General features: G+C 38.0%; 1 protein-coding gene across 2 annotated transcripts in view; it reads left to right on the top strand.

The window, feature by feature from the left end:
* Positions 1-13,101, top strand: part of wu:fb13g09 (ATP-binding cassette sub-family C member 5) — a 104,788-nt gene that overhangs the window by 73,064 nt on the left and 18,623 nt on the right. For both annotated transcript variants that reach the window (XM_062039843.1, XM_062039844.1), the window contains one exon: positions 3,532-3,685. In XM_062039843.1, coding sequence (XP_061895827.1) covers positions 3,532-3,685 — 154 coding nt within the window. The remainder of the gene's footprint in view (positions 1-3,531; positions 3,686-13,101) is intronic.

Here is a 13,101-nt window from a genome sequence, read left to right as displayed (position 1 = left end):
CGTGTTTCCCATAAACTGCCAAGATACCTGTGGCGGTGGGGGCGTGGCTATGGGCGTGGTCACCATGACATCATCGAGCAATTTGCATAATTTACTACAATTATATGATTTTCTCTAAAAAGGCTCAAAAAATGTATACTTACTAATTAATAATAACAGTTTTGTTTTAAACGTCCCTCCATCCATCCATCCATTTTACAATATAATTACAACACTTTATGTACATATTTATATACAGATTTGAACAATAAGTTATTCACTGAAATATATTTATTAATTGTGGTTCTTACAAAAAATATATCTTATAAAATATAAAAGCTAAAATGTCTCTTAAAGCTCTGCCCCTTTAATTAGTGCATACTAAATAATTTAACTTTAGCCTACTACTACAACCATATTATTTACCAGCAACATAAAGTGAAACAGAGGCAGAGGTGTCCTGCCACAGTCAGTAACAAATAAACAGAAAACAGTAGTGGTCAAATACAAATAAGGCAACAAGAGAAGTATCCTACACTTCTCTTTTGTAAAGTAAATCTGAACAGCCTATATGGGCATCTACATCAACTTTGCCTGAGAAGCTGGACAGGACAAAAAAAATAATAAAAAAAATGTAAAAAAAAAAAAAAAATTTATTCGTGGCGGACGTAATTCTTTCGTGGCGGGCCGCCACAAATAAATGAATGTGTGGGAAACACTGAGTACTAAAGCAAGCATACACATACATATATATTCATTCAACCATGCAAAACCCAGCAGTAGTCTACCCCACATGAGGCATTAGAGATAGGTGGTTAATAGGTAAGTTTTCAGTTTCTTTTTGAAGTTGGAGAATGGATACAGCATCTTGAGGCTCTCATCAAGCCGGTTCCAAATCTTTGGTCCCCTGCATACAACACTTTGACCGGTACAAGCCAGTAAACGATGTTTACCTGATATCAGATCTAAGTTACTAGTGTTGTGGGCATGCTGGGGATGGTAGATAGGAACCAAGCTACAGAGCCTAAGATTCAGCCTGTAAATGGCTTGATAGGTTAAACAAGCATTTTGATAAATATTGAACTCTGTCAGTCTTAAGAGATGATAGATATGGAATAGATGTCGAGTGGGGGCATTAAACTTGGACCATGACAGGGCCCGTATGATTTTCTTTTGCATGGATTCTAATTTGTGAAGGTAGGTAGGGAAGGTGTTACACCAGATGACATTACAGTAGTTTAGATGTGGTTCAAAGAGAGTTTGATATAGGGTAAGTAGAGCATAAAGAGGAAGATAATGACGAAGGTGAAAGAACAGGCCAACATATTTGGATAATTTGTTTAACAGATGGCTAATGTCACATTTGAAATTGAGGTATTCGTCAATGATGACCCCCAGGAATTTTGTGGAGTTCACTCTCTGTATTTCCTGCCCGTTGATGTTGATATGGCAGTGCTCGGTATTTGTCCGGTTTTTATTAGAACGAAATAGAATAAAATTGGTTTTATTTACATTAAGTGAGAGCTTATTGCATTTGAACCAGGAATCCACTTTCACAAGCTCTGAATTGACAGTTACTTGTAAATCGTGTAGGCTCCTGTGTGAGGTAAACAAATTTGTATCGTCAGCAAAAATTATTTTATGAAAAGTTTCGGAGGAGTTTACAAAATCATTTGTGTATAGCAGGGGTCACCAACCTTTTTGAAACCAAGAGCTACTTCTTGGGTACTGATTAATGCGAAGGGCTACCAGTTTGATACACACTTAAATAAATTGCCAGAAATAGCCAATTTGCTCAATTTACCTTTAACTCTATGTTATTATTAATAATTAATGATATTTACACTTAATTGAACGGTTTAAAAGAGGAGAAAACACAAAAAAAATGACAATTAAATTTTGAAACATAGTTTATCTCCAATTTCGACTCTTTAAAATTCAAAATTCAACCGAAAAAAAGAAGAGAAAAACTAGCTAATTCGAATCTTTTTGAAAAAATTAAAAAAATAATTTATGGAACATCATTAGTAATTTTTCCTGATTAAGATTAATTTTAGAATTTTGATGACATGTTTTAAATAGGTTAAAATCCAATCTGCACTTTGTTAGAATATACAACAAATTGGACCAAGCTATATTTCTAACAAAGAAAAATCATTATTTCTTTTATATTTTCCAGAACAAAAATTGTAAAAGAAATTCAAAAGACTTTGAAATAAGATTTAAATTTGATTCTACAGATTTTCTAGATTTGCCAGAATAATTTTTTTGAATTTTAATCATAATAAGTTTGAAGAAATATTTCACAAATATTTTTCGTCGAAAAAACAGAAGCTAAAATGAAGAATTAAATTAAAATGTATTTATTATTCTTTACAATAAAAAAATAAATGTACTTGAACATTGATTTAAATTGTCAGCAAAGAAGAGGAAGGAATTTAAAAGGTAAAAAGGTATGTGTTTAAAAATCCTAAAATCATTTTTAAGGTTGTATTTTTTCTCTAAAATTGTCTTTCTGAAAGTTATAAGAAGCAAAGTAAAAAAAATAATGAATTTATTTAAACAAGTGAAGACCAAGTCTTTAAAATATTTTCTTGGATTTTAAAATTCTATTTGAGTTTTGTCTCTCTTAAAATTAAAAATGTCGAGCAAAGCGAGACTAGCTTGCTAGTAAATAAATACAATTTAAAAAATAGAGGCAGCTCACTGGTAAGTGCTGCTATTTGAGCTATTTTTAGAACAGGCCAGCGGGCGACTCATCTGGTCCTTACGGGCTACCTGGTGCCCGCGGGCACCACGTTGGTGACCCCTGGTGTATAGGATAAAAAGGAGAGGCCCCAAGATGGATTCCTGGGGAACCCCATAATTTATGGTCATACAGGGTGAATTGTGATCATTGACGCATACACATTGTTGCCTTCCGTATAGGTAAGAACGGAACCAATCGAGAGGTACCCCTCTGACACCATAGTGATATAGCTTATACAATAAGATCTCAAAGTCTATTGTGTCAAAGGCCTTGGACAGATCCAAAAAAATGCCAAAACCGCATTTTCCTTCTTCAATACAGTCATTGACCTTCTCCAAGAGGTCGAGTATAGCCATACAGGTGGTGCTTTTTTTTACGAAAACCATATTGGGAGGGGACAAGGATATCTAGTTTTTCAGATAAGTCTGTTATAGACCACTTTCTCAAATATTTAGCCTTTAACAAAGTAATCACCGCAAACTTGTGCGTTCTTCGACTGGAGTGTGTGCCACCTTTGTCGTTGTTTTTCGTAAAATCTTGCACCTTTCTTGATTACCTCTCAAAGAACTCTGAAGAAACTTTTATCCTTTTTCGCGTTTTGAACGGTTCCGAAAGCCTAAAACAACCCACACGTAGGGCATTTTCTTGGAGAAAGGCAAAATGCCGCCCAGAAGGCTTTCTGGCCCCCCACCTCGAGTCTCACATATATAATGATGTCAGGTGAATACAACCTTTTGTGGCATTTATGAAAATAATATAGTTTATGAAATTCATCTTAAGCCCTTGATGCCTTCTCTTCGCAGTGGATGTACGTTTCACCATGCAAGCCGAAACGCTGCTGCAGAACCTGACCCTGGTGTTCTTTTGCCTGGCGATGGTTGGCATCGTCTTCCCCTGGTTCCTGATCTCCATCCTGCCCCTGGGAGTTTTCCTCTTTCTCTTCAACCGTGTTTCCAGGTAAAACACCCCCCCACCTTTTTTTTTTTCCTTGTGACATGAGCTGCTCCATTGTTTCAGTTAAGTTGTTAAGGGCTTGTAAATGGGCCCGCTGAGAGTGTTATCTCATGATTATGGATTAGATAATGCAGTTGGATGGCATGCGTAAGTTCTCTTGTAAGAAGCAGATGCACAATAAGTGCATTTGTTATCGTCTTTTTTTTGCAAGCGGGCTATCAGTAGCTGATTTCCTTTTTTTTTTTTTTTTTTCCAACAGCTTCCATCGCGTTGTAAATGATTTAAGCCAAGCTGGCAGGCAGGGGTGTGTTTGTTTTCTTGCAATCCTGCACAAACTGTGCAGTAAAGGTTGAACAACGGCTCGCTGGTATCTTGGGGAAAGATAGGAGGATGTCAGAAACGTGACTGAAAGCACCAATGGTAGAAAGGCTGGTTGCTATTGCGGATATGTCGCCTTCACACATGAATTTAACATTCACTTGTTTTTATGTCCCCATACTAGTGCAATCTATAGGCCAAAGTCCAGAATAGAAATCGCAGTCATTATTTACAGAAATGTCAAAATCGTTAAACTGGGTGGAGAACCCCAACTGATGTTTTATGTACCCGTATTTTCCGCACTATAAGGCGCACCGGATTATAAGGCGCACCTTCAATGAATGGCCTATTTTAAAGGCCTACTGAAATGAATTTTTTAAATTTAAACGGGGATAGCAGATCCATTCTATGTGTCATACTTGATCATTTCGCGATATTGCCATGTTTTTGCTGAAAGGATTTAGTAGAGAACATCGACGATAAAGTTCGCAACTTTTGGTCGCTGATAAAAAAAAGCCTTGCCTGTACCGGAAGTAGCGTGACGTCACAGGTTGAAAGGCTCCTCACATTTCCCCATTGTTTACACCAGCAGCGAGAGCGGTTCGGACCGAGAAAGCGACGATTACCCCATTAATTTGAGCGAGGATGAAAGATATGTGGATGAGGAACGTGAGAGTGAAGGACTAGAGTGCAGTGCAGGATGCATCTTTTTTTGCTCTGACCGTAACTTAGGTACAAGCTGGCTCATTTGAATCCTCACTCTCTCCTTTTTCTATTGTGGATCACGGATTTGTATTTTAAACCACCCCGGATACTATATCCTCTTGAAAATGAGAGTCGAGAACGCGAAATGGACATTCACAGTGACTTTTATCTCCACGACAATATATCGGCGAAGCACTTTAGCTACGGAGCTAACGTGATAGCATCGTGCTTAAATGCAGATAGAAATAAACCCCTGCCTGGAAGGATAGACAGAAAATCAACAATACTATTAAACCATGGACCTGTAAATACACGGTTAATGCTTTCCAGCTTGGCGAAGCTTAACAATGCTGTTGCTAACGACGCCATTGAAGCTAACTTAGCAACGGGACCTCACAGAGCTATGATAAAAACATTAGCGCTCCACCTACGCCAGCCAGCCCTCATCTGCTCATCAACACCCGTGCTCACCTGCGTTCCAGCGATCGACGGAGCGACGAAGGACTTCACCCGATCATCCGTGCGGTCGGCGGCTAGCGTCGGATAGCGCGTCTGCTATCCAAGTCAAAGTCCTCCTGGTTGTGTTGCTGCAGCCAGCCGCTAATACACCGATCCCACCTACAACTTTCTTCTTTGCAGTCTTCATTGTTCATTAAACAAATTGCAAAAGATTCACCAACACAGATGTCCAGAATACTGTGGAATTTTGCGATGAAAACAGGGCTTTTTTGTATTGGATTCAATGGTGTCCGAATACTTCCGTTTAACTATTGACGTCACGCTATCCAAGTCAAAGTCCTCCTGGTTGTGTTGCTGCAGCCAGCCGCTAATACACCGATCCCACCTACAGCTTTCTTCTTTGCAGTCTCCATTGTTCATTAAACAAATTGCAAAAGATTCACCAACACAGATGTCCAGAATACTGTGGAATTTTGCGATGAAAACAGAGCTTTTTTGTATTGGATTCAATGGTGTCCGAATACTTCCGTTTAACTATTGACGTCACGCGCATACGTCATCATACATAGACGTTTTCAACCGGAAGTTTAGCGGGAAATTTAAAATTGCACTTTATAAGTTAACCCGGCCTTATTGGCATGTGTTGCAATGTTAAGATTTCATCATTGATATATAAACTATCAGACTGCGTGGTCGGTAGTAGTGGGTTTCAGTAGGCCTTTAAAACTTTGTTCATATATAAGGCGAACCACATTATAAGGCGCACCGCATTATAAGGCGCATAGAATAGACGCTACAGTAGAGGCTGGGGTTGCGAGACCTGTTGTGGCTCAATATTGGTCCATATATAAGGCGCACCGGATTATAAGGCGCACTGTCAGCTTTTGAGAAAATTTTAGGTTTTTAGGTGCGCCTTATAGTGCGGAAAATACGGTACATTATGTGACGTTACTATGATGAATGGTCGGGCAGGAACTCTTATTTTGAAATTGATCATAGGGAAAATACTCGAAAATCCGGGTCGTTTAAAAACGCCAAATTAAGAGTATTATGATGTGTTGGCCCTGCGATGAGGTGGAGACTTATCCAGGGTGTACCCCCGCCTTCCGCCCGAATGCAGCTGAGATAGGCTCCAGCCATACTCGGCAACCTTCCCGATTTTTCCGAGAGACTCCCGAATTTCAGTGCCCCTCCCGAAAATCTCCCGGGGCAACCATTCTCCCGATTTTCACCCGGACAACAATATCAAGGGCGTGCCGTGATGGCACTGCCTTTAGCGTCCTCTACAACCTGTCGACACGTCCGCTTTTTCACCATACAAACAGCGTGCCGGCACAGTCACATGTTGTATGCTACTTCTGCATACACACGAAAGTGACTGCAAGACATACTTGCTCAACAGCCATACAGGTCACACTGAGGGTGGAAGTATAAACAACTTTAACACTGTTACGAATATGCGCCACACTGTGAACCCACAACAAACAAGAATGACAAACACATTTCGGGAGAACATCCGCACCGTAACACAACATAAACACAACAGAACAAATACCCAGAATCCCTTGCATCCCTAACTCTTCCGGGCTACAATATACACCCCCGCTACCACCAACCCGTCCCAGTAGAAAATGGATGGATGGATGATTAGGCGCGGTCCGGTATTCGGTAAGTCAATTAACCGACGATAAATGAAAGTTAAAGTCAGGAAGCAGTGATGGGCAAGCTTCTTGGAAAATGTAGTAAGCTATGCTACAAGTTACTCCCGATTAAATGTAGCGAAGCTACAGGGGAAGATATTCCCAGAGAATTGTAGCAAGCTACACGGCAAAAGTAGCTTGCTACATCAAAGCTACATTTAACAGCATTTCTATCTATGGGCCCACATGTATAATGAAGTGAATTATATTTATGTAGCGCTTTTCTCTTAGTGACTCAAAGCGCTTTTACATAGTGAAACCCAATATCTAATAACTTATATTGCGGTTAATAATGAGAGGTGTTTTAAAAAATCCAATCCTCTTTTATTACTATTAATTAGGGATGTCCGTTAAATGCGTTAAAATGTAATATCAGAAATTATCGGTATCGTTTTTTTTATTATCTGTATCGGTTTGTTTTTTTTGTGGTTTTTTTTGTTTTTTTTTTATTAAATCAACATAAAAAACACAAGATACACTTACAATTAGTGCACCAACCCAAAAAACCTCCCTCCCCCCATTTCTTTCTGTTATCAATATTGTGGTTCCTACATTATATATCAATATATATCAATACAGTCTGCAAGGGATACAGTCCGTAAGCACACATGATTGGGCGTGCTGCTGGTCCACTAATAGTACTAACCTTTAACAGTTAATTTTACTCATTTTCATTAATTACTAGTTTTTATGTAACTGTTTTTATATTGTTTTACTTTCTTTTTTATTCAAGAAAATGTTTTTAATTTAGTTATCTTATTTTATTTATTTTTTTTAAAAATACCTTATCTTCACCATACATGGTTGTCCAAATTAGGCATAATAATGTGTTAATTCCACGACTGCATATATCGGTTGATATCGGTATCGGTTGATATCGGTATCGGTAATTAAAGAGTTGGACAATGTCGGAATATCGGATATTGGCAAAAAGCCATTATCGGACATCCCTACTATTAATATTATTAGGTGGACCCTCAGCTAAACATGCTCACATGCTAATGCTTATACTGTAAGCCTGGTCGGCGATTACACAACGTAAACCTGTTGCTTGAAAAAAACAAAAACTTTTCCAGTGAGACGTATTTACCAGCTCTGATCAATTTCATTTGTTTCTTCAGGCAATCGAGAGTGATTTCCCTCGTACCCTATTAATACGTCCTGTAGACTGGAAGAACCCAAACAAAAATAATTGTGCTTTACACCTCCTCATTCCATCACCAGCAGTCATTGGGATTTAAAAAAAAAAAAAAAAAAAGTTTTTAAATGCCTGAAGTGTGTTGAGTCTTCATGACCCTTTCTACAAATGAGCACAAATCCAGCCACAAATTTATGAAACAGGCTTTTATGGCGCCTTGTTTTGCATCAGCGGATAAGCAGCTGTCATCCATTAATGTCATCTTATTTATGTGCCCACGGCGAGTTTGATTTGCGGTGTATTTACAGCCGAGCATCCTCCGAATCACTGCGACGCCCTCCGAATAACAAAAGCTGCAATTGTGTGTTGTCGTCCCCCCCCCCCCACGCCCCTGTAAGACAAGTTATCATATTACGTGATTCCTTTAATTAAGAGTGTAAGGGAATGATCAGCTTTGACTTTCTGTGAAGCCAGGAGAGACGAGTCTTACAAATATGTAATGATCACCGTCGGCAGTTATAAAAAAAGATAAAATAGCTCAAAAATAAATATCTGCCCAAAATGTGCGGATGCGATGTTACATCAAACTGGCTCTCCCGTTGAAATTACCCACTTCTAAAGCAGCTTTTTATTAAATTCTGAAATGAAACTGCCCAGGGCATAAACATGTTTGTCTGGATCGACGCTTCCGAAGCGGGTGAAGTGTCATGTTCTCTTTTCTCGGCTTTTTATGAGGGGAAAAAAAAACAAATGATTTGCGGGAGACTTCGCATGCGTTGTCTCTTCAAACCGGGCCTTAAAAATGTGTCAATAAATCTTTGTCTTTACACCAGCTCGTGGTGTCCATGTTCACGCCGCGACGATGCTCATGAACCTACACATGCATATGATGGGACTTGTTTGGGACTAGGAAAAAAACCCAAAGCATTGCAAACATAAGCACATAATACGACATACAAAACTCGAGACTTGCAGTGGAGGCTAAGGGCCACCAAGTCCGGTATGAAGCAGAGGGTGGAGCGGCGAAGACTTGGGGTGGGGGTTGGTGTGTGTGTGTGCGTATCTGCATAGGAATCCGTGGATGTGTGTGTGTCCACAAGCCTGGAAGTCGCTCCGTTCGGCGTCAAACAAAGTAGACATGTCCTTAAAGGGGAACTGCACTTTTTGGGGAATTTTGCCTGTCGTTCACAATCATTATGAGAGACAAGAACACACTGGTCTTTTCTTTTTTTTTTGGACTTGATGATAAAAAGCGCTTGGGAGATGCAGCTAGTGGGAGTCACCATTGTTGGCTTCAGAGCCTCTAAAACAACTTCAAAACCCTCCAACAGCGTTTTATATACACACTGCAAGTATATATATAATGTTGTAACAGACAGCTTCATAACAATATGTAATATGTACAATATACACACTGCAAGTATATATATAATGTAGTAACAGACACCTTCATAACAATATGTAGTATGTACAATATACACACTGCAAGTATATATATATAATATAGTAACAGACACCTTCATAACAATATGTAATATGTACAATATACACACTGCAAGTATATATATATAATGTAGTAACAGACACCTTCATAACAATATGTAATATGTACAATATACACACTGCAAGTATATATATATAATGTAGTAACAGACACCTTCATAACAATATGTAGTATGTACAATATACACACGGCAAGTATATATATATAATATAGTAACAGACACCTTCATAACAATATGTAGTATGTACAATATACACACTGCAAGTATATATATATAATATAGTAACAGACACCTTCATAACAATATGTAATATGTACAATATACACACTGCAAGTATATATATACAATGTAGTAACAGACACCTTCATAACAATATGTAATATGTACAATATACACACTGCAAGTATATATATATAATGTAGTAACAGACACCTTCATAACAATATGTAATATGTACAATATACACACTGCAAGTATATATATATATATAATGTAGAAACAGACACCTTCATAACAATATGTAATATGTACAATATACACACTGCAAGTATATATATATAATGTAGTAACAGCCCCCTCATAACAATATGTAATATGTACAATATACACACTGCAAGTATATATATATAATGTAGTAACAGACACCTTCATAACAATATGTAATATGTACAATATACACACTGCAAGTATATATATATAATGTAGTAACAGACACCTTCATAACAATATGTAGTATGTACAATATACACACTGCAAGTATATATATATAATGTAGTAACAGACACCTTCATAACAATATGTTGTATATACACACTGCAAGTATATATATATATATATATATATATAATGTAGTAACAGACACCTTCATAACAATATGTAATATGGACAATATATACACTGCAAGTATATATATAATGTAGTAACGGACACCTTCATAACAATATGTAATATGTACAATATACACACTGCAAATATATATATAATGTAGTAACAGACAGCTTCATAACAATATGTAATATGTACAATATACACACTGCAAGTATACTGTATATATAATGTAGTAACAGACACATTCATAACAATATGTAATATGTACAATATACACACTGCAAGTATATAAATAATGTAGTAACAGACACCTTCATAACAATATGTTGTATATACACACTGCAAGTATATATATATATAATGTAGTAACAGACACCTTCATAACAATATGTAATATGTACAATATACACACTGCAAGTATTTAAATAATGTAGTAACAGACACCTTCATAACAATATGTTGTATATACACACTGCAAGTATATATATATATAATGTAGTAACAGACACCTTCATAACAATATGTAATATGTACAATATATACACAGCAAGTATATATATAATGTAGTAACAGACACCTTCATAACAATATGTAATATGTACAATATACACACTGCAAATATATATATAATGTAGTAACAGACAGCTTCATAAAAAATATGTAATGTTTTACATACACACTGCAAGTATATATATAATGTAGTAACAGACACCTTCATGACAATATGTAATATGTACAATATTTACCCTATTTTGGTCATTTCAAGCATTGCCTGGACTTAATTCTTCAGCGCATTGCTTTCCGTTTCCATAGCAGCGCACTACCGACTAGGTAACAGACAACGAAGGCGACTATATTTTGGACAAATGAGGATTCACAACCTTAGCTTTTTGAAACTGAATATACTGAGGATGAACTACTGCTTCTAGAAGCGAGCACAAAGGGAGGGTGAGACGTTGGAGCAGACGGATGCCGAGAGAGGGAGGTGAAAGTGACTCTGTAAATATGTAACTTGGGGACAAGCTATTTCGACATTAATGGATTGCTTACCCAAAATAAACCGGAAAATACTTCGCCGACCAGCTGGACCAAACGCACAACTGTCCATCGAGTCAGTTTAATATTGATCATGATACATGCAGCACGTCATGTGTGTTATTAAAATTACAGTGCATACGCTGTCTGGCTAGCTGTTTACAAAAAAAACATGAAATAATACTTTACAGATACTGTAATATGATTGTTCATGTTTTTCAGTCAGTACAGATTGGTGTCTTGTTGCATTGTGTTGTGCATTACAAACTCAAACGCGTTTCGTGCTGACATAGAAGCTAGCTTATCTCTTTCCATAGTTAGCTTTTACGGCTATGACCAAAGCACGCCGATGTGTTAGTAGGCTAGAAAAAAAGTTCGTCAGTGTTCGCTCTTACAATAACAATGTCGCTACAGCTTGGTTATTATACGGTTACGGAATGTAAATTAAGTATTGTTGGCTGTTTTTGAATGCATTTTTAAAGTGATTTAGAGGTAGAATTGATTGCTCCCATTAGCTGCTTTGCTAGCCACCTAGAACGAGAATGTTTTTACATGTAAAAATGCAAAACAAAAAAGACCCTTTGTCTTCTTGTCTCTCATAATGATTGTGAACGGTAGGCAAAATTCTAAAAAGAAAAAGAAAAAAGAGCAGTTCCCTTTTCAAGGAAAGAGGGATGTGATTTCAGAGCGCCTTTTACCGAAATGATTCCACCGGGAAATGTACAACATGACCTTGCCAATGCCGGTGCAGAGTGAGCCAAATTGTAGATAAGGATCGTTTTGATTAGGGCGAGCAGATGCATTCTACTCTAGTTGACCTTTCTTACTCTCAAATTGATCATAATTTTGCCTTGCAGTGCGGAAAGCTTCTCTGAGTTGTTATCCAGTTTGCGATTCAGTACAGTAATCGCCGCAGTTTGATTGCCCACAGCTTGAGCGGATGCCATGGTCTTCCGAATTTGTCGATAGACCAGAGCAACGCTCAATCCAATCAGCAGATGACCCGTTAAAATAGTTTCAAATAGATATATATGGATATATACACGACCCTCTACTTCTCCCACGAGTCCATTGCGTATCCAGCAGCAAACGGTTCGTCAGAGTCAGGGATCCCCCAAACATGAGCTTCTCATCGAGGAGATCTTGTCAATTAACTTGAGAGGCCAGTTGATCAAACAGTTTTATATTTGGAGAACAGTGCACAAGAGAGGCTCTTAGAAAGTTTACAGGAGACAAAGAAGCCAAGCAGGCAAACAGAAGGGGAGTCCGCCTTCAGTGAGAGCAAACAAGAAGTGTTCTTTTTTCCACAAAGACATCAAATCTTAAAGGCCTACTGAAATGCGATTTTATTATTTAAACGGGGATAGCAGGTCCATTCCATGTGTCATACTTGATCAGTTCGCGATATTGCCATATTTTTGCTGAAAGGATTTAGTAGAGAACATCGACGATAAAGTTCGCAACTTTTGGTCGCTGATAAAAAAGCCTTGGCTGTACCGGAAGTAGCGTGACGTCACAGGTTGTGGAGCTCCTCACATCTGCACATTGTTTACAATCATGGCCACCAGCAGCGAGAGCGTTTCGGACCGAGAAAGCGACGATTTCCCCATTAATTTGAGCGAGGATGAAAGATTTGTGGATGAGGAAAGTGAGAGTGAAGAACTAGAGGGCAGTGGAAGCGATTCAGATAGGGAAGATGCTGTGAGAGGCGGGTGGGACCTGATATTCAGC

This window comes from Entelurus aequoreus, linkage group LG28 (genome assembly GCF_033978785.1).
Source record: "Entelurus aequoreus isolate RoL-2023_Sb linkage group LG28, RoL_Eaeq_v1.1, whole genome shotgun sequence".
Lineage (NCBI taxonomy): Eukaryota > Metazoa > Chordata > Actinopteri > Syngnathiformes > Syngnathidae > Entelurus > Entelurus aequoreus.
Note: the sequence above shows the minus strand (reverse complement) of the source record. Positions and strands in the feature narration are given on the sequence as shown.